Source organism: Alternaria triticimaculans (assembly GCF_023758025.1).
Source record: "Alternaria triticimaculans strain BMP 0046 chromosome Unknown scaffold_4, whole genome shotgun sequence".
In the NCBI taxonomy this organism is placed as follows: domain Eukaryota; kingdom Fungi; phylum Ascomycota; class Dothideomycetes; order Pleosporales; family Pleosporaceae; genus Alternaria; species Alternaria triticimaculans.
The window spans coordinates 2,189,867-2,217,858 of NW_026055961.1; the positions used below are offsets into that span (position 1 = coordinate 2,189,867).

At 55.7% G+C, this 27,992-nt stretch overlaps 8 protein-coding genes across 8 annotated transcripts; 3 read left to right on the forward strand and 5 right to left on the reverse strand.

Annotated features, from left to right (window-relative positions):
* Window positions 1-231: 231 nt before the first annotated feature.
* On the reverse strand, window positions 232-1,177 carry J4E78_004308 (uncharacterized protein; the record flags this gene model as incomplete). Its single annotated transcript, XM_049364937.1, has 2 exons — window positions 232-982; window positions 1,041-1,177. 2 exons carry the CDS (start codon window positions 1,175-1,177, stop codon window positions 232-234), a joined length of 888 nt encoding a protein of 295 aa, XP_049224015.1.
* Window positions 1,178-2,370: 1,193 nt separating this feature from the next.
* Window positions 2,371-4,210, reverse strand: J4E78_004309 (uncharacterized protein; the record flags this gene model as incomplete). Its single annotated transcript, XM_049364938.1, has 4 exons — window positions 2,371-3,481; window positions 3,528-3,612; window positions 3,662-3,858; window positions 3,966-4,210. The coding sequence occupies 4 exons, from the start codon at window positions 4,208-4,210 to the stop codon at window positions 2,371-2,373; spliced, it is 1,638 nt and encodes a 545-aa protein (XP_049224016.1).
* Window positions 4,211-6,206: 1,996 nt separating this feature from the next.
* On the forward strand, window positions 6,207-6,639 carry J4E78_004310 (uncharacterized protein; the record flags this gene model as incomplete). The annotated part of the gene is made up of 2 exons (XM_049364939.1): window positions 6,207-6,213; window positions 6,311-6,639. 2 exons carry the CDS (start codon window positions 6,207-6,209, stop codon window positions 6,637-6,639), a joined length of 336 nt encoding a protein of 111 aa, XP_049224017.1.
* Window positions 6,640-7,653: 1,014 nt separating this feature from the next.
* Window positions 7,654-9,288, forward strand: J4E78_004311 (uncharacterized protein; the record flags this gene model as incomplete). The annotated part of the gene is made up of 1 exon (XM_049364940.1): window positions 7,654-9,288. The coding sequence occupies one exon, from the start codon at window positions 7,654-7,656 to the stop codon at window positions 9,286-9,288; it is 1,635 nt and encodes a 544-aa protein (XP_049224018.1).
* A 1,767-nt stretch (window positions 9,289-11,055) lies between these two features.
* On the forward strand, window positions 11,056-13,179 carry J4E78_004312 (uncharacterized protein; the record flags this gene model as incomplete). The annotated part of the gene is made up of 2 exons (XM_049364941.1): window positions 11,056-11,062; window positions 11,093-13,179. The coding sequence occupies 2 exons, from the start codon at window positions 11,056-11,058 to the stop codon at window positions 13,177-13,179; spliced, it is 2,094 nt and encodes a 697-aa protein (XP_049224019.1).
* A 605-nt stretch (window positions 13,180-13,784) lies between these two features.
* Window positions 13,785-16,965, reverse strand: J4E78_004313 (uncharacterized protein; the record flags this gene model as incomplete). Its single annotated transcript, XM_049364942.1, has 4 exons — window positions 13,785-13,893; window positions 13,953-16,591; window positions 16,641-16,798; window positions 16,848-16,965. The coding sequence occupies 4 exons, from the start codon at window positions 16,963-16,965 to the stop codon at window positions 13,785-13,787; spliced, it is 3,024 nt and encodes a 1,007-aa protein (XP_049224020.1).
* Window positions 16,966-17,956: 991 nt separating this feature from the next.
* On the reverse strand, window positions 17,957-20,640 carry J4E78_004314 (uncharacterized protein; the record flags this gene model as incomplete). The annotated part of the gene is made up of 2 exons (XM_049364943.1): window positions 17,957-19,668; window positions 19,764-20,640. 2 exons carry the CDS (start codon window positions 20,638-20,640, stop codon window positions 17,957-17,959), a joined length of 2,589 nt encoding a protein of 862 aa, XP_049224021.1.
* A 5,215-nt stretch (window positions 20,641-25,855) lies between these two features.
* On the reverse strand, window positions 25,856-27,331 carry J4E78_004315 (uncharacterized protein; the record flags this gene model as incomplete). Its single annotated transcript, XM_049364944.1, has 4 exons — window positions 25,856-26,651; window positions 26,702-26,774; window positions 26,824-27,226; window positions 27,287-27,331. 4 exons carry the CDS (start codon window positions 27,329-27,331, stop codon window positions 25,856-25,858), a joined length of 1,317 nt encoding a protein of 438 aa, XP_049224022.1.
* Window positions 27,332-27,992: the final 661 nt, after the last annotated feature.

The following is a 27,992-nucleotide window of genomic DNA, read 5'->3' on the forward strand; positions in this document are numbered from 1 at the left end:
GTGCGGTGGGCAAGACACCTGTCGCGCAATCTGCGCCGTTCCACCACTCAGTGACGCCCGCCGCCGCCTCCCCCAGGTGTTCGAACAAGGCGGTCAAGCACTGCGCTATACTGCCAAAGCGGCAGGTAGTCCGGATCCATTCGTCAAGCTACTGCCCCGTTGCGCCCGGCTAACGCGGAACTTAGGTACATGGACACGTTGACATCCCCTTCCTCTCCCACAACCTCGCACTCACCAGTCCAGGAAGTAGTCGATGCCGTCCGCCAGAGCTGCCGCGCCTACTGCCGCGTGGTCACTGGACGGGTACTCGTGGATGCTGACATCCCTCAACGCCGGGCTGCCCTCCAGCCTGCTGTACAGCTTCTGGCTCAGATCCGTCATGCGCTGCGGCACGAGGATGCTCTGCCTGAACGCAAACTCCGCGTCCGTCTCCGTCCGTCGCTTCACCAGCTTCTGTTCGAGCGCGCCGTAGCTTATCTGGAAAGCAGGCTTGGTCGCCTTGGCCGTGTCGCTGGCCGAAGGCGACACCAGCGGTGCGAGGAAGTCCGTGTTGTTGAAGACGTAGTCGTCGTTGAAGAAGAGGGCCGGAGAAGCACTGAGGAACGTATCGAAGAGATCAGGCCGTACCGTGAGCGCATACAGGACGAAGAGGCCGCCAAAGGAGTGGCCGTAGAGTGCGTCGCGGTCAAACTCAGCTTTCGGGAAAGCCGTCTCCTGAACCCATGGCCGGAGAGCGTTGTCGATGAACTCGATGAACTCATCCGCATTGGACTGCACGCCAGGCACCGTAGGTAAGGGGCAGCCATCGCAGACTGGAGGCTGGAAGTCGTAGCTCCGCTGCGTGCTGTACGGTGAATCTTCGATGGTCTCCGGGTAGCCTATGCTGACGACAATGCAGTCGGGCATGTTGAACTCGACTGGACGGCGGCGGCGGAACGCTTCTGTGGCAGTCATACCCAGAGCATTGCCGTCGAGGACATACCTAGTAGCCGTGTCAGTCCGAATCCCCGTGGTGCCGCTGGCGCTGCCTGTGTCCTTACATTGTCTCCACAGTCGACGTCTCCTCCTGTGAGGTCCAGTTCAGCGGCCATGCCAGCTGAATCTGGTATTCCCAAGATCCGTTCTTCGCACTCCAAAACCCTAGGTTGGGCAACACATTGGTAGGAAACTCGGTCATGAGTGGCGTGAACTGCCAGGCACCCAGTGAACTCATCCTCGCGGTTGTAAAGACGGTCCGTTTCGCGTACTGTTCAAATGCAGGGCAGACTACCTTCCAGCCGGAAAGTCGTTGGTTTTAGTACCAGACAACTACCAGAGTAGTCGTCCTAGAAGTATAGACCCAAGGCGCGGGGTGCCAGCCCGTGTTCTATGCACACATCACGCCGCAATCGCAAGGGTCCCGCACTAACTTTGCTGTGGTGGGTTAGCATGGACGCGGCATGGCATTCTAGTCTCGGTACCTGTACTCTGACATCCCAGCGCCTTATTGGGACATGTATATATTGCCAAGACGGGGGATCATCCTTGTTGTCTCCCGTCTCTGCAGTCTGTTCGCCTTTCATGATGATATCAACGTGACTGGACATCTTGTGACACGGGTCGTCGTATAGGATCTCGATCTGCTCAGGCGTCCGCTGCTACAGTCTCAAATTAGTGCGATGGAATTGCGAGTCAAGCAGCTATCCAAGTGGAGGAGGCGGGTCAGAAGAGTTCGTCTGCGTTCTGGCTCTTGAAGAACGGCGGTTGCATGCGCGCAGCCGACGAGCCTCAATCCTACTCGACGGAACTATCGAACGGTAAACCTGGCTACATCGCGTCAATGCAGAAGTCGTGATCAAGTCGCGATACGCGATGAATTCATTCGGGGGCATGTCTCCGGTGCAGCTAGGTGCGCTACACCCACGTGCTCCTTACCATCTTAATGCAGCCGCTGTCACAATCACCTCGGCAGTCCAATCGAATGACCGGGATATCGATCTGATATAACCGTTGCGGTGGGTTGTCCTTCGTCGGCGTTCTTACAAACAGTCGGTTGGCGCAGTCCTGGCTCACGACAAAGTTCGTTGGTTGGCGTCAGCGCATCGGGCCGTAACCATAAACGTTAACGCCATCCGAACGAGGCAGGTCCTGGGGACCCAAGTGCCGGGAACACAACCTCTTCTGACACAGACTCAACGCCGGGTTCAACGGCGAGTCATCCAAGATTTGGATTTGTGATCTTATGCGACCAATTACGAGAGGATGCAGCGATGCGAATCGCATGAACGCAGACGACGAAAGTTAGAACAAAGCGATGACAAACGTCACAAAGGTGTTGCTGAATAACATGCTAGAAGGGTGTCTACTTGATACAAATGTAACCATCTTTCTTTAAAAAGCACCTCGTCCAGGCAGCGGATCGTTTTTCGCGGGGCAAGATGCGTCATAGATTGTCGGATTGACAAACTTGGGCATAGGGTCGTTGTTATAAGCCAGCTCGACGAGTGTAGCATTGCCTTTGCACGTGTTAGCGTAGAAACAGGCGTTCTGGTGTTCCCAGTGCTTACCCGAGTTGTACATCGGCCATCCGTACTTGGTCAACCCCTCCTGCGAATCACGGGCAAACGCAGCCCAGGCGCCCTGGACATGCTTCATATACTGGTTCTCAGCAGGAGAATTGGGCAGGCCAGAGATGTCTTGAGCGGTACCGAAGACCAGGCCTAGGTCAGAGCCGTGGTAGGCCGCGCTTCCTCGAGGTCCGAGGCCTGCGCTGCCGTTGTAGAGGCGAAGGTTGTCCCAATCTCCGTGGTATCTGTATCGCCAGGTCGGTACGTCGTACTGCGCCCTGTATGCAGCGGACAAGGAGGATGGGCATGTGAAGCCACGCTGGGTGAACAGATCCCATTGCGCATTGGTAAAGTTCAGCTTGGCCGCCCACCCTGAAATGCGATACCAGCCGTCTTCGTGGTCAGCATTGCCGACCAAAAGCGGAATCTTGGCGAAGGAACCGTCCGCTGAGAGTTGCTGATAATCCGCAAAAACCGTCACATTGTCGACGGTCGGATGGAAGGTCGCTTGAGTTAGACCGACGCTGGGAAGACCAGGAACCTTTGCCGAGGCAGCCAGAAGAGCAGACATGTTTGCAGAACGTACGCAAGATACGACAGCGGCAGAGTCATTGGCAGCACCCCCACAACCGATGGTCTGGGACACATTGTACCAGATAGACTGCGAGTACTCGACTGTGTTGGGAACGAAGCTCAGTGAGGTTCCAGACATGGGGATGAGACCCGAGACAATTGGGTCGTTTTTCCAGGCGTATGCCCAGTAGTCGACAGCGGCGCCACCTGCACTTTGTCCAAAGATGACGATGCGCGAAGGGTCGCCTCCAAAGCCAGCGATATTATCGCGCACCCATTCGACAGCGCTACGGTGGTCGCGCAGGGCCGCGTTCTTCTCAACACCAGGAGCACCAGCGAAGCCGAAGATGCCCAATCGGTAACTGACCCAGTCAGTAGGTGTAGGGTCGACCACAGCGGGTGTCTTACTTGAATGTCACAACGACGACATCCTCAGCGTCGGCCAGATACTGCCCGTTGTAGAAGGGAGAGTGAGGGCCGGGGATCTGGAAACCTAGCGTGGCTGTTAGAAGTCATCCATGACAGCCGAAGGGACCACGTACGTCCTCCGTGAAGAAACACCAGCACTGGTTTCTTTGCATCGGTATCGCCAGCACTCGCCGTCCAGACGTTGAGCTTCAAGCAGTCCTCAGACACCGAATTGTTGCTCTGAGCTGCGAAGTTCTTCCACACACGCAAGCCGGATGGCTGTGTGAAGTTGGGGAAAGCCGATACTGGCGGCTTAACAGCAGGGCAGTCACTGTAAAGTCATTAGACGTATCCTACATGTTCGAACTCTCAACATACGGAGACTACAGTCTGTCAGTGATTGAGCACTACCCAGTGATGTCGTGATTACTGACCCACTCGGATGCCTCGAAAACGGTTCCTTTGGGCGCGTCGAACTTCTTCGGCGCAGCAAATCTCAGTTCGCCGACTGGCGCTTCAGCATATCGAATGCCCAAGAATTCAGTCACATGTGTCTTGTTAGACGATGGGTGACCGATCAAGGTACCGCTCGACGTCTCGATGTTGGAGCCATTCTTCGGCGCTGCGACGGCCGAACCGAATAGCGAAGCTACAGCTGCAGCGGTAAGGAGGAGGTGTTGCATAATTTCAATTCGAAACAGCAACTACCATGCGCTCGACGGAATAACTTCAAACAGCTGGAGGGCGGCCAGCTGACTTTATTGGAGCGAGATGTAAATCACGGCTCGGTGGCAAGCTGTTAGCTCCACGTTCCTGCGTGGCCAGCCGTCGACGATGGGACAACAGGGCTGCAACCAGACAAAGCTCCGACCAGACAAAGTCCCGAGGCAGATGGCAGTGTTGCGAAGGACTCATGCCGAGTGCGCGCGGTCTTACGCCGGCGTCAAAAGCTTCGACGTTGTCAGACAGGACGGGTACGCACGAGGCTTCATCTCGGCTGCAGCCCTAGCAAGGACAACACTAGTCCCAATGCGCGACCCGTCTCCCAGTCGCCCGGAACCTTTCGATCTGGCGGACCTCTCCATCGTCGTGACATACGAACCCGAACACTTGGGACTTTGATGCTGTTCATTCCGCTCAAGCCTTTGCTTTTTCGATACAACTCAAGACCCAAACCTGACGGGCGTAGGCGATGAGTGCGATTTGCCTACATCCGGCACAATTCCGGGCACCGCTGATCGCCATCTGATGTCACCCACCCATACCTGTTCAGTACACTGCACCGAGCCGATTGGCAGTCAGCCCTGGCATTCACGGCAAACGCCTGGACCGTAGCAGGGAAAACCCTGAGCGCGCACGGCATTGTAGAGATCGACATGTGTGGTCCCCGAAGATTGGTACACCAGATCCAATCGCGTCGGATACGAATGCAGAGAAATTCGCCGTCAAAGCATTCCCGTGATGCCCCCACGGAAGGGTCATCAGCCGCTGCACACCCTATACCCTGCATCGCCGTATCTTCAGGGCCGGGTACCTGGAAAGTCCCATGCTGCACGAGGCCCATTAATGATTATACCGTAGGCTCCCGCTGTTCGTGGGTCATCCACAGGACTTGCTCTCCAAAACTTGAGTGTACCCTCATGCGACATGGCTCCCAACGTCGGCCTTGGAACTCAAGGCTCAGTTGAGCGTGGATGGGGCCTCTGGCTCACCAGCGTCTTAGCCGTCATCGTCGCGGGTCTCTTTGTCGCCGGACGCCTTGCACAGCGATTGACCAAGCGAAGTGGTCTAGGAATGGACGACTACATGATCGTCGCTGCCTTGATATCATCGGTCGTGCTCTCTGTAACAGAGTGTCAAGGTTAGTGGACTCGCATCACCTCGAGGGACACTCGTTAAATTCGAACAGCGGTAGTCTATGGCTACGGAAGACCATGGAAATCCCTACCCGCCGATTCCCGCATCATCGCTCGCCAATGGTTCTACGGAGCAAACAGTAAGTAGATTCTCAACGACCGTACAATCCTTCTGGACAGCATGGAGTGCTCCAGGAGCCCGGCCTGAATGGCTACGAAAGAACATTTAGTGGAGATGGTGCAGAGTGTCACTACGAAGCTTACTGACCGTTGCAGTCGTCTACAAAGTCGTTCTGATGTTCAACAAGATCTCTGTAGTTTGTCTTTACTACCGAATCTTCGCCATAACCACCAAGTCGTTCCGTATTGCTTGTCACATCATGAGTAAGTGCTCTGACATGAAACCAATTCATCGACTGACTTTGATGTAGACGCTTGGATCATCATCACCGGCTTCGCATTCACTATCGCGACCGTGTTCCAATGCACACCAATCGCGGCCTTCTGGGACAGGACCATACCCGGTGCCCGGTGTTTTAAGAATGAACCCTGGTGGATCTCCTATGCGACGGTTCAAATCACGACCGACTTTATGCTGCTTGCGATGCCTTTTCGGCAGATCTTGAGTCTTTCTATGGGACGGGCTGAAAAGCTGGGCGTGGCGCTTGTGTTTGGCACTGGAGGCTTGTACGTGTCTGAGAGTTCCGTCAAAGGCCCATTGCTAACCTGCTAGTGTCACTTTCGCGTCTATATATCGTGCCACCACAATCGCACGATCCGCAAACAACCCCGATCCAACCTGGGGTCCCGTACCCGCGACAATATGGTCGGTGATAGAAGCAAATGCGGGTATCGTATGTGCTTGCCTTCCTATGCTGCGCGCTCCATTCGTTCGCTTTTTCGGGCCACTTTTCGGCTCGGGCATAGGGACCAAGAACACTACGAAGCGTCAATCGTATCCCATGGGCTGGAAGAGCAACCATGGGCCGGCTGGAACCGGCAACAAGAGCAACGTGTCTGGCAAAAGTGCCTCTGAGCGAGAGAGCGAAGATGATGCACTGCCAGCGAGTAGGCTGGGCGAGCTTGATCGCCGGGGCAGTGGTATATTTGTCACGAACGAGTTCAGTATTGAGCGCAACGAGCTACAAAAGCAAGAGACGGACACAAGGTCGTGCGACCAAGACGGCGATACGAATACGGCGGTGAGCGTCAATGAAGAGAAGCCGGGGGGGAAGAGCCCATTCTACCATGTTTGAGATGACCACGCTACTTGTTCGCGCCCAGCGCGGCTGTGTTAGAGCTGGCTCTTCATCAGATACTGCAAATGCCGTCAAACAGACAGGCTGGGCGTTTTCGCCGATGTGCGCAGCCTGATCGTCAGCTCTCCCAATGGAGACAACTTAGTGTGTGTGCGTTTTCGGTCCTATCTAGACGGCCGCTAGCGAAAGCGACGCGCGATTTTCAATGGCTAATTCAGCAACCGCTTGCCTACTGACAGCCGGTCTACTCACATGACCTCTTGACGAAACATGGCCCGGATGCTGGTTGCCATGCGTCTTCTACGCACACGGTGGTGCAGATGGCTGCCGAGCGTCGCGATGATTTCCTACCGTCGGGGCGACAAAGGAGGATGAGGTCAGGTACGACTGGACAGCCCGCGCGGCCTTGGTAGTGTTACGACGTCTTCCTGGCCCTCCCAGAAACCTAGAGAGCTAGATAGCAGATGCAATGCAACGCACACTAGATCCCAGACACTTCGCGCGCCAGCAAGCAACAGTTTCCGCGTCGTGTTGCCGCAGAGAACCAGATAAGCACCCAAGATGGCTGCACGATCTAGATCGCGAGCCGCAGCAGAAGAGTGAAAATTTGGCAGCCGAATCTGAGGTCGCACGTTGACTCCCAACAAAGAGAGACCGAGCAGTGCGGCATTTATCTAACCCTGGCAACGTGTGGCGTCGAAGACACACGAGTGCAGCAGGCAAAGGCGTGGCATGGACTGTCGCAATGCTTGGTTGCGGACAGCGGGCGTGTTCGCGAATGAAGAGCGTGCAGCGAAAGCCAAGACAGGACAGAGACTTGCCGATCGGTGCCCCGCTTCCTCTGCGCCACAGTTGGATATTGGTCTCTCCCCCAGACGTCATGCGCACATGCAGTGAATATCGACTTGACCGGATCCGTGATGTATCCTGATTTTCCTCCAGCTGGCGCGCGCGCTTCTGTGCTCTGCCATCGACATCTCTCGAGCTGAAGCCGCGACGAGCCCCGCCGACATGACGACCAAGAGCACCACCGACTTTGTCGAATCAACCGAGCCTGTCGGAGCCAAGACCAAGGCGCAGGTCCTCACCGACGTCTTCTCTCTCGCGACCCAGTTCAGCACTTGTGTTGAAGCTTTCAACCTCATCCATCCTTCCAAGGACCACGACCATGCGCAGAAGGTTGCGCTTGCCAAGCTCGGCCTTCAGCAGGGCAGGTTACTGATCTTTGGCGATGCCGTGGGCATCTCTGCGCCGCCCGCGACCATTGCTCGACACATGATCCCCAGCCATCCGGGCATCACGAACCCGGATCCGCATCTGCCAGTCAACTTTGGCGTCCGAGACCCGAGGCTTGACGACGAGGTTATCAATGCAAAGGTGCGCAGGGCCCTGCATGAGATCGCCGGCCGCCCTAGCACTATGTCGCGCGATGAACTGATGAACGTATACGGCCTGAAGAGTCCAAAGACGTTCTCGCGCCTGGAATACCCAGCACTCGACACCAACCGACTAGAAGGCTTCCGCGAGAAGTTTGCCCTCCTCAAGGATCTCCTCGCACAGACGGGCGCGCGGGCGACTCTAAAGCGCAACCTGAGCATGACCACCTCGCATTGGACCGTCAAGGACACCACGCGCTTCAGCGAGTACGTCAAGGTTGTCCGCACCGAAGTCGATGCGCTCATTGATCTCATGGGCGTCAAGGAGCAGGTTGACCGGGGAATCCGATCCGATCTCAAGAGCATGGGCTGGCACCCTGACCTCACAGGGCCAGCAGTGCGGCAAGACTGGGAGAAGCTGCGTCTGATCCGGGAAGCCTGCGTCGTCGATTATCCAGAGTACATCGATGTCATCGACAAAGCCATGTCGTACATCACCGAAGAAGTCAAGGAATCCAATCTCGCCCGAAACCGTGCTGTACTGGGTCTTTCAGAATCCAATGTGGATGCAGCAGGCGCGCGCCGCAAGTCAGACTACGATGTCCGCTCCATTCCGGCTCCTTCGCCAGCCCACGTCGCCGGACTCAAGCCCTCAAAGCCAGAAGCAAAATCCCACATCCAGCTGGCTGCCGAACGTGCCCTGAATCCAAACGCTGGCAAGGAAAAGCGCCCGGGTTGGCTCTCGGCTTTCAAATTCAAGTCGTGGTCCAAGAGCAGCAAAACCGCACACGACAAGCAGCGCTCGAACAGCGTTCCACATACTCCGACCGTTGACCCTCAGCGCTCCCTCTCAGCAGGCGAGGCACCAAATCGCGCCTCGGAAGACTCCAACGCCCTCCAAGCCGTGCGCTCCAAGTCCCTTAGCGCAATCCCCAGCGACAACACACCACAGCCTCCGCCTTCAAATCTAGACTCTCGCGTCCGCAAGCTCAGTCTAGATCACGGAGACATGGCGGGTATCCCGCCCATCCAGGAGAATGGCGGCGAAGTGACTAGTTTCCCAGCAAGAAGCGGGCTAGCTGAGTTCGACGACGATATGGACAAGAACGCGCTGGTGCAGGTGGACACGGCCAAGAGTGAGGGGAGCAAAGGTGAACTGGAGAATGTCAAGACCGTGAATAGTTACATTGATCGGCATGATATGTATCCAGCTATAGGTCGCATTGAAACCAAGGATATCAGGAATGTTGCGCATACGCCGGGTCTTTAAGGTCTGGCGCGTGTGCTCACGAGGCCAGTCTAGCGAGAGACGGGGAGTAATTTGTAATCACTTAGTGCATTTTGGTTTCAGAGGAAGAGAAGATATAGTTATAGGGTAACTCAGTGTCAGCCTGTAGATGCTGATTGTGTTCCAGAGCGAGGAGCTCACGAATGCTTCGCTACAGATTTATCATCATTTCCACGTCGACGGAGTACGTTCAGAGTCATCATTCCATTGTTGAGCTCAACCATGATCTCGCTTACCGAGGGCAGCATCCGAAAGTCGACCAAGTTGCATCACAGCCCCACACATCCATAGATTGAGCCTTCTCTGCTTACCGTATACTTGAATAGATGCTATGTGGAATGCTAAAGAGGCTCACTATAACCACAACACCATGTACATACCATCCGTGAAGTCAACACCACCAGACATATGCTCATACCAGCCTTGTTCTTTCTTTCCCCACGTGTCTACCCATGAGTACCCGATTGGCAATTGTTAGGAAGACAGACTACTCGAGCGAACGGCTCTGCATACTCTAGAACGTCTAATGGCGTCACTCGTCAACGCTTACATGCCTTTCGTGAAGACGCTCTACCCATCAAACATGAAGCCATGAGGCCTGGAAGATGGGGTCTCTCTCAATAGCGTTTTGACTTATTCGCGATACCTCATACAATGACCTGAAGTACACAAAAATCTACGAAATGCATCAGACGGGAGCATCTGGAAACGGTCATAGCTGAGGAAGTGGAGACGTTTATAGACACCATGTGCGTTTGGGATGGCTGAACACGGGGCGCTGATATACATCCAACTCTGTATCAAAGAAATATGTTGACTCGCATGAATGAACCATCATCGCCGCTGAGATGTCCCGCTGTAACGGTCCCTTTACGACCGGCAAGCGATGTCCATGTATTCAGTGCCTCACGCTTCGGCCTCGACCGCACCTTTGCCAACACTACTATTGTCGACAATTAAATCGTATCAACAAATGTCTAAATCCTATTCAAGCGCCTAAGGCGTGGTGAAATCCAGATCTGTCACCGCCAGGGGAAGGGCTAAGTAGTAGCTGACGTCAAGATACCTAATGAAGGGAACAGGCTTCCGCAGAAATAATACGCATAGCTATATTATACCCGTGTTTCTATTATCCGAATAAACATCGTATGTCCTGCAATGCATGCAGCCGCGGGATCTGATAGTGGTGGTGCAGATTTGTTGATTCCCGCACCTCCACCATGACACACATCAAACGCTTTATCTAGTAGATCCTACTGAGCCACGTGATTGGAAAACGTCGTTGACTTCTCTGTCTTGGCATGGGCTACATTGGGATCCTTCGACACTCACCGTGAAGGTGAGTGCATGCTCTCGTCTTCACCTTCACCTTGAGTCCAGGCAGATCGCTTGTTGACTTTTCTCCCTCGCGACTTCCTCCCCATACTTTTGTCAACCTCGTCTCTCGCACCTTTCTACATTGTTCAAGCTCTTACTCCGCAACGTGAGGGCCAAGGTAGTCATCCCCCAGCCATTCTTCTGCGCGCACGCTCTAACTGGATTTGAAAAAGTTACACGTCGTCGCGCGCTCTTGCGGGCTCGATCGTGTTTTGTTTGCGCCCAGTCAACCTGGCAACAACAGCAAACCGCGTCAACAAACACGTTTCTGGAACAAAATCCACCCGCCACACACCAACAGCCATCGAAACGATGCCGCCTAACGGTCTCTACCGCATGCCGCAGCATCACCTGACTGGTCAAGGCGCCTCAATGAAGCGTCCGTCTTACAACAGCATGGACTTCAAAGAGGACGAGGAGCCGGCACCTATCAAAACCAACGATGGTGCGACGGATGAAGTTGCCGAGGAAGAGAAAGCTAAGAAGAAGCAAGAGAAGGCCGAGAGGAAGGAAGCCAGGAGACTGAAGAGGCTGTCCAAAGAAGCTAAAGCTACCAAGGAGCCCGAGAAGGTAGAAGGGAAGCAAAACACACCACCAGTCGATGCGACACCTACTGTCAAGCTTGCTGCGACTCCTCTCAAGAATGGGAAATATGGTCCACGCGGTCCGTACAAGAAGAGGGAGGTTGGACCCGACGGCACACCAGTTTCTGCTGCGAAGAAGCGCAAGCGAGAGAGCGAGGCCGCAGTCGCTATACCAGCTATCGTACCTACGGAGTCACCCAAGAAGAAGCCCGGACGGCCAAAGGCTTCGGACAAGAAGGATACTGTTGAGTCTAACAAGACGGCGAAGAAGGTCGTCAAGTCTGGCGAGAGCAAGGCTAAGAAGCAGAAACTGGAGAAAGCGCCTGCTGCCTCTGATTTGCAGAAGAGTTCCAACGTCATCAAGACCCCGGTACCAGCGCCCTCCGTCGCAGCGGCTCTGTCTTCTCGTCCGAGGCAGACTCCAGTTCCGCTGCCTCACAAGACAGCCGTCCCGCTTCCTCGAAAGACACCTGTCCCGCTTCCTCAGAAGACACCGGTTCCACTTCCTCAGAAGTCTCCCCATACTCTGAAGGACGGCGTCAGTAGGTCATCGGCCAAGGCGACCAAGGCCGCTTCCGCTCAGTCTGAAGTCCTTGTCACCGAGACTCCTCTTTCGCAGATGAGCCGCACTCCTGCAACCACTCCTCGTGTGTCAGCGATTCCTTTCAGCCTTGCACCGGCACAGTCGTCAGCAGCGACCACAAGCAAGAAAACCGAGGAAGCACCTACTGCCGACGAATCGTCTCCCGATATCCCTCTCATGACTATCGCAAAACTTGCCAAAGCCGACAAGCACGTGGTCGGTAGCCAAGGCTCCGTCAATCCACTCACTAACAGCCAAATCGAGAGCTTCACCTCTGCGAACCTCATGAACTTCAAAGAGCCCCTAAACGACGCCCCCAAACCACGCCCGCGAGGTCGTCGCGCTGTCAGCGAAGCAACCAGCACCACGTCGAGCACCTCTTCCTCCACAACCCAAAGTGTTCTGGACATGTATCTGCGCCCTAACAAGCCTTACACTCGGCCCGACGAGGAGCTCTCTTCCTTCAGCAAGAAGAAGAAGAAGCATGTTGAGAAGCACACCGAAGCCAGCTTTGACGTTTTCACTACTGCCTTCACCACTTCCCAGCGTACCATCAACTTCACCGAGGAAGCCGAGTACATGGAAGAGTATGACGACTGGCTCTACGACAGCAATGAAGCAGGTCCTCTTCCTTGCCTACCCCAGTTGACAGGCTGCTCCCCCAAGAGCGAACAGCTGCTACAACTGCAACGCTCCGATGACACCGACACTGCCGCGCTCAAGGTGGTCGTCACAAACGCATTGCAAGTGGAAAAGGCCAACGCCGACATCAAGCGCGCCGAGACTGCATCCACCTTCTTCCGCTACAGTATCTTGACCCGTGTCCCCATGCCTCTTGGTGCGATTGAAGGATCCTGGAAGCTGTACTGCCCCATGTACACCGAGACCCACATCGACAACCACGGTTTCGGCCAGCGCACTCTCAGGGTTTCCTCCATTATTGGTCTGAGCGCCGCATTCGGTGCCCATAGTGCCAGTCTCAGTATTCCATCTCGTTCCTCGCCGTATGCCACCCACGCGTTCCATGCTCCCCCTCACGCATCTTTCCGCATTGTCCAGGCCAAGACAGTTGTCGGCAAACACAACATAGACATCATGTTTCTAGGGAATGGATACTTGAAGCTCAGGGTTGACATGCACCTTTTGACTACGGGTAAGACGGTTGCGGAGAAGAAGGCGACCAAGAAGGGTAAGCAGGCTAAGATCAAGGCGGGACAGGGTATCTGGGAGTTCCTTGGTGTGCACGAGAAGGCAGTCGATTGGGAGCCCGAGGTCGATGAGGTGGAGAAGGAGGGCAGGAGGCTGACTGCAAAGTATGATGGGCGCTAAGGAGAAGCGTGAGGTTGATGGATCGAGTCGGTGATTGGTGGGTGTGAGCTATACGCAACATGCATTGTCGGAAGACGAGTGGAGAGTTAATGAGGTCTTCGCGTTGGGGGAATCCTGGGGTAAGAGTTGGGCTTGCCTGTCGAAGGCTACTTGGGCTTCGCAGGAGCTTTGCAGACTGTTACTTACGGTTTTCATACGCCAGCCGATGAAGATATTCCGCACGGCAAGACTGCACTGTCGGTCGTCCAGACATGAACCGATGATGCCTCTCTATTGCACGTCTTTCTTGTACGATACTCATAATAAACATACAAGGCACGTATACTCGCTTCGCTGTGGCGTGACTGTTGCTCTATTCATACTGCTCGCATCTACGTCTACCACTCGTCACTGAACGAAGCAAAAACTCCTAGTCTCATGCAAGAGGTATCAAAACATCCCTTCCTCGCTATCTCTTAAAACACCTACTCCCCGATTTCTTGCTTCTATATGCAGGGTGACTATATTACGCGTTCCTTGACCAGATCAGAGCGGAGATGTGACCGTCCACTGACCCGTCTCAGCGAGTGAGAGGGAGAAGAAGAGAAAGAAGAGGAAGAAGACACCTAGTCCTTCTTCGCCCGGCCGTTTTGCTGTTCGACAAGCTCCAACTTCTCGTTACCCTTTTGGATAAAGAACTTGCGCTCGAGGAATTTGAGACCTTCGTCGATGATGCTGGTTTCATGTTAGCCTTGCTCTTTCGTTGATTCTAACAGACTGTGAGGATGACTTACATGATAGGCGCACTAATGGCCATGACCGCCTTCCACTCGTTGCCGTCTAGCGGGATGACACTGAAGAGTCCCTGCAAGAACGGAATGTAGAGGAGAGCAAAGTGCAAGGCCATGCTCAAACAGATGGCATAGACGAGCATCATATTTTCCCAGAGCGGCAGTGTCAGCAGACTCTCTGAGCTGCTCAAAGCGTTCATGGCATTGAGCATCTCGATTACGACCAGGATGCTCAAGCTGACGGTTGACGCAGCCTGGGCAGACGAGTTGCTAAACATTTCGCAGCCGATCTCAGGGAACTGGGTAGAGCAGCGGTGGAAGTGGCGGAGCTGGTAGAACGAGATTTGAGGACCGTCGCTATTGAACATGAACCACCACGCATAGCCACCGACAGTTGCGGCACCGACATAGGTACCAATAACCATGTAACGGAAGAACAACCAGCCGCTGATGAGAGGCTCGTCGCGCTTACGGGGCTGGCGCTTCATCACATCGTGGTCCGGAGGGTTGAAGGAGAGAGCGGTGGCGGGGAGACCGTCGGTAACGAGATTGACCCAGAGGAGTTGGACAGGAATCAAAGCTTCAGGCATACCCATAGCGGCAGTCAGGAAGATCGACACGACTTCTCCAATGTTGGACGAAATGAGGTAGCGAATGAACTGCTGAGTGTTGTTGTAGATAGAGCGGCCTTCTTCGACGGCGCCTTCGATGGTAGCGAAATTGTCATCTACAAGGACCATATCAGCGGCGAGCTTGGCTACGTCGGTTCCGGAGCCCATGGCAACACCAATGTCAGCTTTCTTGAGTGCGGGAGCATCGTTCACACCGTCACCAGTCATAGCGACCACCTCACCGGCTTGCTGGAGGAGGTCGACGAGTTTGGACTTGTGCGTTGGCTCAGTGCGGGAGAAGAGGCTTGCGTGCTTAGCGGCTTCCATCTTTTCAGATTCGGAGAGATCATCGAATTGGCGACCAGTAAAAGACTTGCCAGTAAGATCCTCGTTGGGTCCGAAGACGCCAATCTGACGGCAGATGGACTCGGCAGTGTTTTGGTTGTCCCCGGTGATGACCACGACGCGGATACCAGCAGAGCGGCACTTGGCGATGGAGGCGCGGACTTCAGGACGAGGAGGATCCAGCATGCCGACGAGACCGATGAGAGTCATCTTCTGCTCTAGCTGAGTGTACTCCTTGGTCGTCTTCGCCTTCGCCAGAAGCGGGTTCGATTCAACGTCTTCAACAGACGCCACAGCAATGACACGCAGACCGCGATTGCCGTACTCGACAATCTCCTTGTTGATAAGACTGGCCAGTTGCTTGCTCATTGGTATCTTCTTGCCGTTCTTGCCAACGACGACATTGGTGCAACGATCAAGAATTGACTCGGGGGCGCCCTTTACGAGAAGCTTCTGCGAGTTGCCCTTCTTTACAAGGACAGACATGCTCTTACGGTCGCGGGAGAATTCGTAGGTTGCTAGGCGGGAATACTGGCTCTCGTAGTGCTTGGTGGCGAAATCGAGGCGTCCTTCAGGCGAGGTGCTGGCGCGCGTGGCATTGTGGGCAATGTCGGGAGTGCCAACCTTTTCTACTAGGACACGAAGGGCACCCTCAGTAGGCTCACCGACGAGGTTATACGTGCCATTCTTGGAGTCGTAGGCAAGGGCGGCATCGTTGCAAAGCGCCGTGACTTCACAGATCTGGCGGACAGTGTCGGATTGCGCCGCGAGGTTCTCGAGAGGATTGCCACGAAGTGAGATCTGGCCCTCGGGCGCAAAGCTAGTACCTTGGACGTCAAACTCTTCAAGGCCGCTGCCTTGTTCGTTGAGGAAGACCATCTTGTTGACGCTCATCTGGTTGGTGGTGAGGGTACCAGTCTTGTCGGAGCAGATGACACTGCAGCTGCCGAGAGTCTCGACAGAAGGCAAGCTCCGCACGACGGCGTTCCTTGCAGCCATCTTGCGCGTGCCCAGGGCCAAGCAGGTTGTGATGACGACGGCCAGACCCTCGGGGATGGCGGCGACACCGAGCGAGACGGCAATCTTGAGGTAGTAAATGGCGCCCTTGGTGAAGCTGCCATGCGAGGGGTCGTTGAAGTTGCGGATGTTGATGAGCCAGACGAGGATGCAGATGGCCGTGATGACCTTTGCGAGCTGGTCACCGAAGTCGTTGAGCTTCTCCTTGAGGGGTGTGGGCTGCGAGATCTGTGCCGTGATGCTCTCATGGATGTCTCCGATTGCGGTGTTGGCGCCTGTCAGGACGACCAGCGCAGTCGCATGGCCCGTGACGACCGTGGTACCCGAGAAGAGCATGTTGACTTGGTCCTGCTTGACGGCGCTCTCATCTTTGACGGCCCGGGTGTCCTTGGACACGCTCTCGCTCTCTCCGGTCAAGATGGACTGGTCGATGTTGAAGCTGTTGCTCTGGATAGACAAGATCCTGCAGTCGGCGGGTATCCTGTCGCCGATTGTAACGGAGATGACATCTCCAGGGACCAGCTCGTCGGCCTTGACGCGTTTGACGTGGCCATCGCGCACGACCTTGGCTTCGTTGGCGGAGTATTCTTGCAGAGCCGCAATGGCCTTTTCGGCGCTGGTTTCCTGCGATACTCCGACGACGGCGTTGAGGACGAGGATGGTGAGAATCTATGGGGCCTGTCAGCGCAGTGCAGGCAGAGTCTGGTCTAGTACGTACGACTGCCGGGTCGACGAAAGCCGTCCAGCCTTCGTCCTCTTCAAAGAGGGCAAGTACGAACGACACTGCTGCCGAGCCTAGCAAGATGATGACCAGCTGGTCCTTGAACTGCTCCAGGATGAGCTCCCAGATGGGTGTCGGCGGGTCTTCTGGCAGCGCTGTCCCGCGTGTTAGTGGTGGGCGGCCTCTGCGACGGCGCTGACATACCGTTCTTGCCATGCTTCTCCCGTGCGCTCTGCACCTGCTGGGCGCTGAGGCCCTGTTGCTCCTCGACCTGGAACTGCCTCAGCGCCTCGGCAGGCGTCTTGGTGTACGCATTCTCCATGCCCACTGCTCTCGGTGCCGCGTCTGCGTCTCTCGGTGCTCTCGCTGTTGGATGGTCCGCGTGGCGCGGTGGTGGTGGTGGTCGCAGAGATAGTTCGGCTCGCGAAGTGTGTGGTCTTTGCCTATGACGTTGAGATGCACTGGGACAACGTCCGCCTTAGTACTGGGAGCGGCAAGGGAGGGACCGTGTTTCCTAGCACAAGCAGCGTCACAGGAGAAGAGGATGGAAGGTTCTGCGATTGTCCACGGCAGCAACGGCTGTACTGGCGGCGCAACAGCTCTTGTCTCGACTTCGGCGCATCCCAAGAAATCTGTCCTCTAAAATCGACCCGCATGCGCCACAGCACTAGTCCGCTTGCAGCCTCTCCAGCCACCCTTCGCCCGCCAACACGTTCCGCGCACCTCGTTGCCATTCGCGCACCCGTCCGACTGCACCTCGAGCGGAATGTGGCTGGTGAGAGTCGCCGTTCGCAGCGACTCTGCAAGGCTTGGGGCGCGGCCAGATTCCGAGGCCAGGTGCCATGTTCGGCCATGCCCCGCGGCTCGAGCTCCCCACCTTGGACATCATGACTGCAGCTCACCGGGGCAAGACTGCCGTGCCTGCGGGTCGAGCTCGGCAATCCGCGTCTTAGCAGAGCTCACGTTGCCAGCACTGCAGTGTCACTCGCAAAGGAAGCAGCGAGTCGAATCATATGGTAAACGTTTCGTTGGATAGTAGCCCGCGTATGCTATTGCAGCCCATGTTCCAGGTCGTCCCGACATGCACAATTCATCAAAGGGTATTATGGCCTACCAAAGGTATCCCGCTCGCTAAACGCCGCAAAAAGCCTTCAAAGGCCCGGTCAAATGCTATCGTCATCATCATGTACCCAGTCCGATCCAGTCATGCCCGCTCTCTAGCATCACCACCTGTATCGTGTACGACTATAATCTATGTATCGTGAATAAACCCAGGCAGCCATAGCGCCGTGGGAGAAGTAGAAAGTGCAAGCTCATTGGCTTGCGCAGTATGTCCGAATCAATCGGGCAATGTCCCTGGTGATGAAGGGCTTGGTGACAAAGCCCTTCATTCCGCTCTTGACTGCTTTGTCCAGAGCGGCATCCGTAATGTCGGCGCTGACGGCCAGGATGGTCGGCTTTCGCACGAGCTCGGGCATCTTCAGAATCACCTCGGTAGCTTGGAAGCCGTCCAGCAGCGGCATCCACAGGTCCATGAGGACGACATCAAATGCTTCAGAAGCCGGCGCGAGCGCATTGCGACGAACCGTTTCGACGGCGTCGTTACCGTTGAATGCCGTGGTAATGTTCTTGTAGCCCAGCCTGCCGAGCATGCTCACCAAAACGCGTCGGTTGATAGCGTTGTCGTCCACGACCAGAATGTTCAGGGGCAGCTGTTCGCCGAGATCGGTTGGCACGACGTCCCGCTCCAGAGATAGAGCGCGAGTAGAGTGTTGCCGCGGGGGCGATGAAGTGCGGCGGGGAGTAGCAAGGCCAATGTCATCTGGCGATCTTGCAGAGGGGGCGGTGATGACAGGTGTGATTGGTGGCCGACGTTCCCGCTCGTGTCTGAATGCATCAGAACTCAGCGGAGGGGTGACTGGGCCCCGGCCAAGGTCCAGACGAGGTACCTCGGGATCGATAGACATGCGAGACTTGATGGACAGGGTGGGGGACCCAAATGGTGTTGCAGGGCGACTGCATATTTCGCCTGGGGTAAGCGGGACTCGCATCTCAAATTCTGATCCTCTTCCGGGTCCCGACACATGCGAACGCAGGCAGAAGAGATCGCCACCGAGCTTCCTCGCAATACCCTTCGCGACCATGAGACCAAGGCCCAGCCCCTCACTCTGCCGTGTCATGGAGTCGTCTTCTCTTGAAAACGGCTTGAACAGGTTAGGCAGAAACGCCGCCGGGATGCCGGAGCCCGTGTCCTTGATGTTGATGACAATGTAGCGACCTTTTGCGCTGAGTGTCGCTTGGAGTGTGATGGATCCGTCCTGTGTAAACTTGATAGCGTTGAGAGCAAGGCAAGAGACCATCTTAGCAAGGTCCCGTTCGTCAATGACGATTGTCTCTGGCACATCGGCGGAAACAGTCCACTCGATCCATTTGGTGTGTGCCTCTCCATTCGAGCTACGCGTCCGAACTTCAATGCGCTCTCCCGTATCCGTGGCCTCGGCGATGGCGGAATCCGGTCGTCCTCCTACTTTGAGCGCATCGTTGATGACGTACTGAAGGACTTCTCGCAGGTTGGTGTGTCGCAGTCCAGGGACCTTGGAGTGTTCGGATGCGAAGATTGGCGAGGTGGTGGAGTCACACTTGCCCAACGATGTTCCATGTGAGCAGGTGTGGTCTAGTCGGTCCAGTTCCAGAGCGCTTGCATCTGGAGGACAGGACTTGGTGCCGCGCATGGGAGGCTCCTCTGAAAAGGTGTCTCGAACTCGTTGGCGGGCACTCTTGACCACGCGTGTCTTGTTAGCATGGTCTGCCCAGGAAACTTCGTGTCGTCTTCTTTTGATGCCGCGTAGCGGAGCGCGCATGTCGTTGCCGGTAATCATCAGATCCGGCCGCATCTCGCGCCAGAAGGTGTTCCACTGGTCGGGCGTCTTGTCTAGTGGCGAAAGTGGGGTCTCTGGTACGCCCATGTTCATGTCATAGGCGTGGACAACATTGTCGGCTGCTTCGACTGCGCGTCTTGAGCTGTCTGATACGTAGTTAGCATGGCTCGGTTCAAGACTCGATGCTGGATTGGTGTTTCCCAGGAGGATTAAGCAATGGTTTTGCAGGATTGTTACACACCTTGGACCGCCTCAATGTTCTCCCTGAGTGTGTCGAGTATCTCACGGGTCCGCGATTCAAGTTGCAGGGATTCTGATGCTTCTTTTACGTTTGCCATCATGACGTCTAGCATACCAACGACACCCTGCATCGGCGTCCTCAACTCATGGGATAGACTCCGGGCGTAAGGCTTCAATGACTGGGCAACTGAGACGGCTCTGTGGGGCACGATCCTGGGTATCTGAGCTCGGATTGGTTCAGCAGCCTCTGCAAAATCATTGCCTTCCAAGACGCGCTCTAGGATCATGTCTTCCAGGCTATGGAACAGCATCTCAAGAAATCCCCAGCTCAACACGCGCCGAGCAGCCCCCTCTTTACCCCACATGACACCAAAGTGGGCGAAGCACTTTCCTTCCGCAAACAAGGGGATTCCAAGGTAGGCCTCGCCCGGGATGATGAGGTCGTTTGGATTGTCGAGAATAAAGTCGTTTAGTCTTTCGGGGATGATGAAGACTTTGTCGTGCTTCATGTAGGCACACGGACACTGGTAGGCATGGTACTTGAAGTTTCTCAGGTGGCCGGGTCCGTTGCCATGGTCGTCGTTGATGTAGAAAGCCTCGCCCATGAGGCAGGCTCCAGGCTCGCCGATGGGTGGCAGTTCGACGGCAACATTCTTGTCGTCGACGAGGATGCGCTTGGAGACGAAAGCGTACTGGGCGTCGGCAATCTTGGCCAGGCCTTGGGTTAGCTGGATCCAGAAGCTGTCGGTATCAGCCTTGCGGAGGGCATCCTTGAGTTTGACGAGCTGTTCGGCGGCGTTGCTCTCTGCCGGCACGTAGAGCTGGGACAGTCCCTCTCTGAAGCCGTTCTCGCCTTGCTGTACGACCATGCCAGGCATGGGGCGGGAGAAGCAGAGCGACTGACGCTCGATTATATCAGGTGGGATGGTAGTAGGTCCCTCCATCGTTCAGACTTCCATGCGGGCAGTCGGCACGGGGGTCCAGGATGGGCACAGGGGTCTGGGTCAGACGAGGTGGGCAGCTGGAGGGAGGATATGCAGAGGCGACCAAGGCAGGCGGAAACACATGCAGAAGCGGATTAGTAACGTGGGTGGGAAGGGCGAGGAAGGCGTGATGTGCGGGACTGAGAGAAGGAATGCGAGGAATGGCAGGCACGGCGGGCAGTCAGCGATATGGTTGGTCTTTTGCTAGAGTCGCACACAGAGGGCTGGTGGACGATCTAGAACCTGTCCCGGAGCCGTGGCTTTGCGCGTCCTTGCACCTCGCGCCTGGCACCTTGCACCCTCGCCCTCCAGGCCCGCCGCTCGTTTTGGTGGGGACTCTGCTGGCTGCCTGGCGCGCTTCAAGAGGACAGCGGGCCCCGACCGCTGCTGCTGTCTCGCCGTGAGGCTCGCCGTGCTGCGAGCTGGCCTTGGACGCTGGGGCAGAGTTTGAGCGTCGAGGGACCCTGGCGGCTTTGGTCAGCACGCTCGGTGGGCCGCGCCTGCTGGAACAGTCTAGACGCGCTCGGCTGCCGGTCGCTCCTGCACGATTCCCAGCGCTACCCCAGTAGCCCCTTCCGCTTCGGCCCCTATGCAAACCTCGCCCGCACAGTCGCCGCCGACGCTCACGCCTGGCCCTACGCCATGACGATTACAGTCGCCCGCCCCAACATGCACATTACCCTTTCGCCGTCGTCGTTTCTTTTTGCCCATCCGCAAGTCCATGGCCAGCATGCTTTATTGTGGCGCCCCGAAGCTGCCTGTCTGCTGCTCAACAGCTGCCACGCCGCGGCGCCCACCCACGTCGGCGCCCTCCAGCCTTGGTCCAGCCTGACGTCAGCGGCTCCCGCTCCCACGCAGCGCACCGCGCCCGTTTGCTGCCCTCGCATTCCCCATGAAGCCGCACTGCCGTCGTGCAGCACAGTGTTTGCAGATGGACAGCGCCGCACCGGGCTTAGCGCCGCCGCTTGATGGCGCCAGATCGACGATCGGCCGAAACGGAAGCTAGCGCCCTTTGTTCTGCTGCCCAGCTGTCTGCTCGTGCTCGCGTCGTCCATCTCTGCCCTCACGCAGCTCCGACACCCGCCCACCAGTCGCCTGGCCCGACATTGCCCTCTTTTTCGACACCGTTGCTGCGGCCTCTGCTTCACTCTGTGACGCCGCCCCTCTGCATGTCGCCCAGACTCTCGGCCCTCGAGCAAACAGTAACGTGTCATCTCTCAAGCCCAGGCCTCAGGCTGCATGCTCGGCCTTTTGCTACCCTTATTCCCTGCGCTAGGGACAAACCATCTTTGTCTGACGAATCAGCCGCTGCCCTTCCGCTGTCCGTATTCACTTCACAGCTTCCGTCTGCTGGCTCGACTTCCGCCAACGTCCAAAGGCCCTCGAGAGGCCTGAGGTCAGAGTAACGTTACATGGTGTCTGCTTCACGTCGTGACTTCTCCAGACCCGTGGGTGGGCTCCTGTTTGGGAACCCGTCGCACCAAGCATGCATCAACTAATCAGAACATGATCGACACGACATCGTGAACGGCGTCCTCCCATGCGAGTAATGATGTGCACCGTGTGCTGATCAGCTTCTCTAGCTGGGGCTCAGGCCATGTCAGCATTCATGCCCTTCTTTCTTTTATCTTCCCTTTTGGCCTCACCTACACCACCATTACCCGTGAACACTCGTCGCTACCAAGCTGCCATCCAACGAGTGCTGTGGACATGTGCGACGCCTGGCATGCGGCTATCCAATTTTCCGGCGCTAGCTGCACCGGACCACTCCATGGCTGCAGAAGGAGCAGCCACAAACCATGAAAGCTGCCAGTACCCGCTACATCACGTTGCTAGGACTTTTCCAGTAAACGTCGGCGTCTTGGTTCTCACCGCAACTGCGATAGTGGAGAGGCATTCTTCAAGCGACGGCCGGCCGGCGGTAGCATCTAGATCGTGAGGCGAACATCGTCGAAATTTTACGACGACTCCTCAAGATCTTGCTGCACCCACGACCCACTCACCGGGTCGAGATAATGCGCTTGCCAATTACACCTCTAAGCAGACGTCTTGACACCACTGATTGAGCGACGCTATCATCTATTGGTTCATCACAGCTGGCGAGGTCAAGAGCATATGAACCATGGTACGCATCTGACATGCCGCGCTAGAAGCTCTACCCGCGGAGCCGTCGAGCTGTCCAGACCATTGGCCAGCCCAAGGTCTGCCTACTCCAAGCCTTTGCTGCACATTTGTTTCTATATTGCTCCAGATGTTCAGCAGAGGCGTTCACAACACACCTTGTACCAACGAAGACTCTCGATCTCTCGGGAATCTACTCCGCGATGATGACGGCATGGACATCCATGCTTGCTGTCTATACATTGCGCCCATCTCTAGAATCCTTGGCAACGGTCTGGGCCTACCCATTTCGGGTACCTGGTCTGCCTCGTCGATATCAAAAGCCGCACGACCGTGCTCCTTAGGAAGCTTGCACCGACAGCTGACATGTCTAGACAGCATTACGGGCTTAACGCGCGCGCTCTCAAAACAATCAAATGTTTCTACTCTGAACTACGCCGCATCAGCCTGCAACATGGTGAAACGGCTCCGGCCCGCTCCAGAACAAGATGCTTCTTGCTACGCCGCCGCTCAGGACATAAGCAAGCACGGCGAGCTGAGGGCGGCGGTGCGTCTCATTCGGCCAACTAATGTCAGACGGCAACGATGACAAGCCTAGGCTTTGACAGACCCTGAGTAGCTCCTGCATATCCCTTGCGCTTCTTACGTTGCACCGCGTCTCAGGCTCCGAACATGGCTATTGTGAAGCTCACAGAGAGCCCAGAACAGATCTATCTTATGGGGTGCGCTGTAGTGTCTGCTCGGGGTATCGATGGCTTGTACAGCCCGGGCCGCCAACGTGCCGAGTTCCGGACCGTCTCTAGGCCAGGGCATGAGGTCGTTCGCGGCTCGATTCACACCTACCAATACCGAGATTTGGCCGAATACCTGCTCAATTGACTTTGTGAGAGGGTACGCAGAGCATCGCGAAGCCGGCGTGTTGCAAGCTTGATCATCGGCATGCTCAACGAGTTTCCATCTATCAACTAGGACTGTACAAACCTTCAGTGCACATGTGTGATGGCGGGATGCCGGAAGAAGCGCAGTCTGATCAACAGGCAGACAGTCAGCTCCAGTGACATCGTCCTTGTACCATTCGATTCCACGCCGTTCGTAGCAAACGCACACCAACACTACGATGAGTACCAAGGTACTTTGCCACCCGTCTATCAGCTGGCAGTCCATACTATATGGTGTCCTCGATGGTAGTTTCCAACTGCCTAGATATGAGCATCGCGGTACTTGAGTGGTCGTGTACCATTGATGCATGGGACAGGGTCATACATGTACACCATTTCAATGTACCTACGGTTCGGCACCTTGTTCAAAGATGTGATATCACACCATCACGGCCTAATCAATAGCCTGAGTATGCGCTCTTTTCGAGCACTGTACCCCTCACATACCACTAGTTCAGACTCATGAGCAGCTGAAGGACTCTTCAAAAGCATCCGGCCCACGCATCAGTTTATACGATGTCTCCACCCTCAAATCAACAAGTCAAGATCATGTCTCTCCCAATGCCATCTCATCAACTCTCGGCCAATCTGCTCCTCCTCCTCCTATTACCACTCAACACCGCTTCCGCAGTCCTGCAATCCGCCTGCACCATACCAACGATAACAACAACAGTCGCGATGGACACATCTACATTCGCTGCTCCAACCGACGCGACCGCCACGTCTCCGGCACCAGCGTCCACAACAGCGCTATGGCAGATTGACCCCATGTGCCTGCCCGGCGTGGCTCAATGTCACCATTTCGGTGATCGATTCCGGTACTGCAATGCCACAGGCTTCTGGGTCCCGAATTATTGTGGTGGGGATTGGATTTGCTGTGCGTATAGTGCGAGAAACGGGGCTGGCCCTATGTGTGAGAGTAGGGAGCAGTGTGAGGTAGTTGGTGGGCCGGGGATGGCCCTGGGCCTGTGGGAATAGAACGGTATATCGAGGTAGATGCTGGAATTGGGATGGGGACAACACATACGTGGGTGATGCAAGTAAGACGGCAATGCGTATGAGCAGTAGCAGACGGCCTGGGCGGTAGTAAATCGACTAATTGTACTTCCTCAGTCGTCGTGCAACGAGCTCACTGAACGTTACTCGGTCATAACACATCATTGGCCGTCTGTTACATTCATCTTGGTATTCTCTCTATTTATCAAGTGTATAGCCTTCGTTAGAAATGAAAGATACCCCACATTATGATGCTGCCTGGAGAAACCGATGTCGATCTTTCCATTATTCTCAGGCAGACCAAGGTAAAGCGTCTTTGTAGTTACGATGACAGCAGGAAGTCAGTGCTCGGTAGGGTCCAGATGAAAACCCTTGACTTTGAATAAGCACAGCAACTCTAGACCGAACGCTCAACTCAATCGCGGATAAGGAGCATTTTGACAGGCAAACCCAAGAGATGCTGGCCCCTGGGCTTGTCGGAGATACTTCAAAGAAACGTCAATATTGGTAGTGGCAGTGGGGCGGATCGATGAGGTGTAGCTTGGGCTTCGTCGGACTTGTAAGGGATTGTGTCTACTTTTACTAACAGGGCCGAGAAGAAAGGCTACAGACGATGGGTTCTCATACGCACCGACCTCTCTACGTCCGCGCTTATTTTGTCCAGAAGGCGGGTAGTTCACATGGTGTAGCAACGTCACGGAAACCGTCATGTCAGAGTGAGTACAGCGTTGAGTACTTTGCGTTGAATACATGTCTCCCCGAGGTGATATACAGTGCATGAGTCAGAACAAAAACGTCCTCGGGTGATTCAGCTGCTAAGTAAACGCAAGGAGGTTCTGCAATAGCAACTTCGGGATCAGAGAGATGATGTTACGGGAGATGAGAAAATGTCAAGTCAACATATGCGTCAGGTTGCAATGCCTAATTGGGGAGCGGACATGTGTTCTGTAGGATATATTGTTGCATTTCGTGTACATATCTCCGTTCGCTCTGAACTTCATTATCGTCGCATCATCTCATGACCCTAGCACTACCGGACTCTGCAGACCAGTCGCTTACAAGTTCACGGCAGTCCTGAAGTTGTTGCCGGCATAGACGGCGTTGTCACCTAGTTCCTCCTCGATACGGAGAATCTGGTTAAGCTTGGCGAGACGCTCAGATCGGGCTGGCGCACCAGTCTTGATCTGACCAGATCGTAGACCGACAACGATATCGGCAATGGTGACATCCTCGGTCTCGCCGGAGCGGTGAGAAACCATGACACCCCAACCAGCACCGAAAGCGTCCTTGGCAGCCTGGATGGCCTCGGTGATAGTACCAATCTGGTTGACCTTGAGGAGAAGAGCATTGCAAGACTTGAGCTCGATGGCCTTCTTGATGAACTCGGGGTTGGTCACGGTCAAGTCGTCACCAACAATCTGGCCATCGTAGGTCTTGAAGAAGTAGGACCAGGCCTCCCAGTCGTCCTCAGCGAAGGGGTCCTCAATGCTGACGATAGGGTACTTCTCGGCCAGAGACTTGTACATCTCGGCGAGTTGCTCGTATGTGAGCCACTTGCTCTTGTCGCTGTCGGGGTTCTTGAAGTCGAGGTCGTACTTCTTCTCGTCGGCCTTGTAGAACTCGCTGGACGCAACATCCATAGCAATCTTGATCTTGCCAGTGTAGCCAGCCTCCTCGATGGCCTTGGTGATGAGGTCGAGAGCCTCCTCAGCGGTTTGGATGTCTGGGGCGACACCGCCCTCGTCACCGACGTTTCCAGCGGACTGTCCGTACGTCTTCTTGGCGAGAGCCTTGAGCTTCTGGTAGACTTCGGCTCCTTGGCGCATCGCCTCGGAGAAGGTGGGGGCTTCACTGGGAGCTGTTAGTGCCGAGTTCCACGGGCTGCACGGGTATGAAGTTACCAGGGAACGATCATGAACTCTTGGAAAGCAAGACGGCCACCGGCGTGCGAGCCACCGTTGAGGACGTTTTGGACTGCACAGTCAGTACGCAGTGACTGCATTGCTCGATAGGGATTGCCTACAGGGTACGGGGAGGACATAGGGCTTCTTGGTACCAGCCAGGTCGGAGATGTGTGCGTAGAGGGGGACACCCTTCTCGGCGGCAGCAGCCTTTGCGATGGCCATTGAGACACCGAGGATGGCGTTGGCGCCCAGGTTGGTCTTGTTTGTTGTGCCATCGAGCTTGTTGAGGAACGCGTCTACGGCGGACTGGTCCTTGACGTCGAGCTTCTCCTTGATCAGGGCAGGGGCAATGGTGTCGTTGACGTTGGCGACGGCCTTGGTAACACCCTTGCCGCCCCACTTGGACTTGTCTCCATCGCGGAGTTCGCAGGCCTCGTGGGAGCCAGTGGAGGCGCCGGAGGGGACGATGGCGCGGTGAAGGCCGGTCTCGGTGACAATGTCGACCTCGACGGTCGGGTTACCCTAGAGCGGGTTAGCCGTGAAGCTCCGTGGTGGGAGATGCGTTGCTGGTGCACGACGTACCCGAGAGTCGTAGACGGAGCGGGCGTGGATCTTGGTGATGGTCATGGTGAAGGATTGCTGTTGGGAGAGTCAATTGGGGTGCTGGGGAGCCGCAGACGTGCAGGGCAGGAGATATAGAAGCAGGCCGGATGCGCGGGCAGCAGAGTCCGGCCGCGGAGAGGCTGCCGGCAGAAAATTCGACTTACTAGTTGTATGTGTAAGATCAAGTGTCGGTGTTGTTTTGTTTGGGTGGGGTGTTCCAGAGCTTAAGAGTCCAGCAAGGTTTTGGAGGGGTCGTTCAGCAGATTTCAGCCCCGCTATGACGCCGTCGCCTCATTGGCAGCCCACGCCCTCGTTTGTAAAAGCCATTATCGCAAGCCTTGGGTGGGACGACGCGCAAGCTGGCTTGGGCGAGCTGTGGCATGGGCGTGACAGGCGTCCGTGATACATGCCCTCTGCGGGCCTGCCGATTATGCACGGGAGATCGCCGTCCCAGGTAGCTTCTTTGGCAAACGACTCAAAACTCCATCGTCGCCAGCGTCTTGCAAGCCAAGCCAGACGAAACAGCAGCTCTCATGGCATGCGCGACGGTCCAAAGATGTAGAACAGAGAGGAGTGTACAATGTATTAATATTCTATATAGAGGGAGGAACCCCTAGTATATATAGTAAAGGGGTAACGCTAGTAAGTAAATATATAGTAAATAGGTAGATTACGTATATAGATA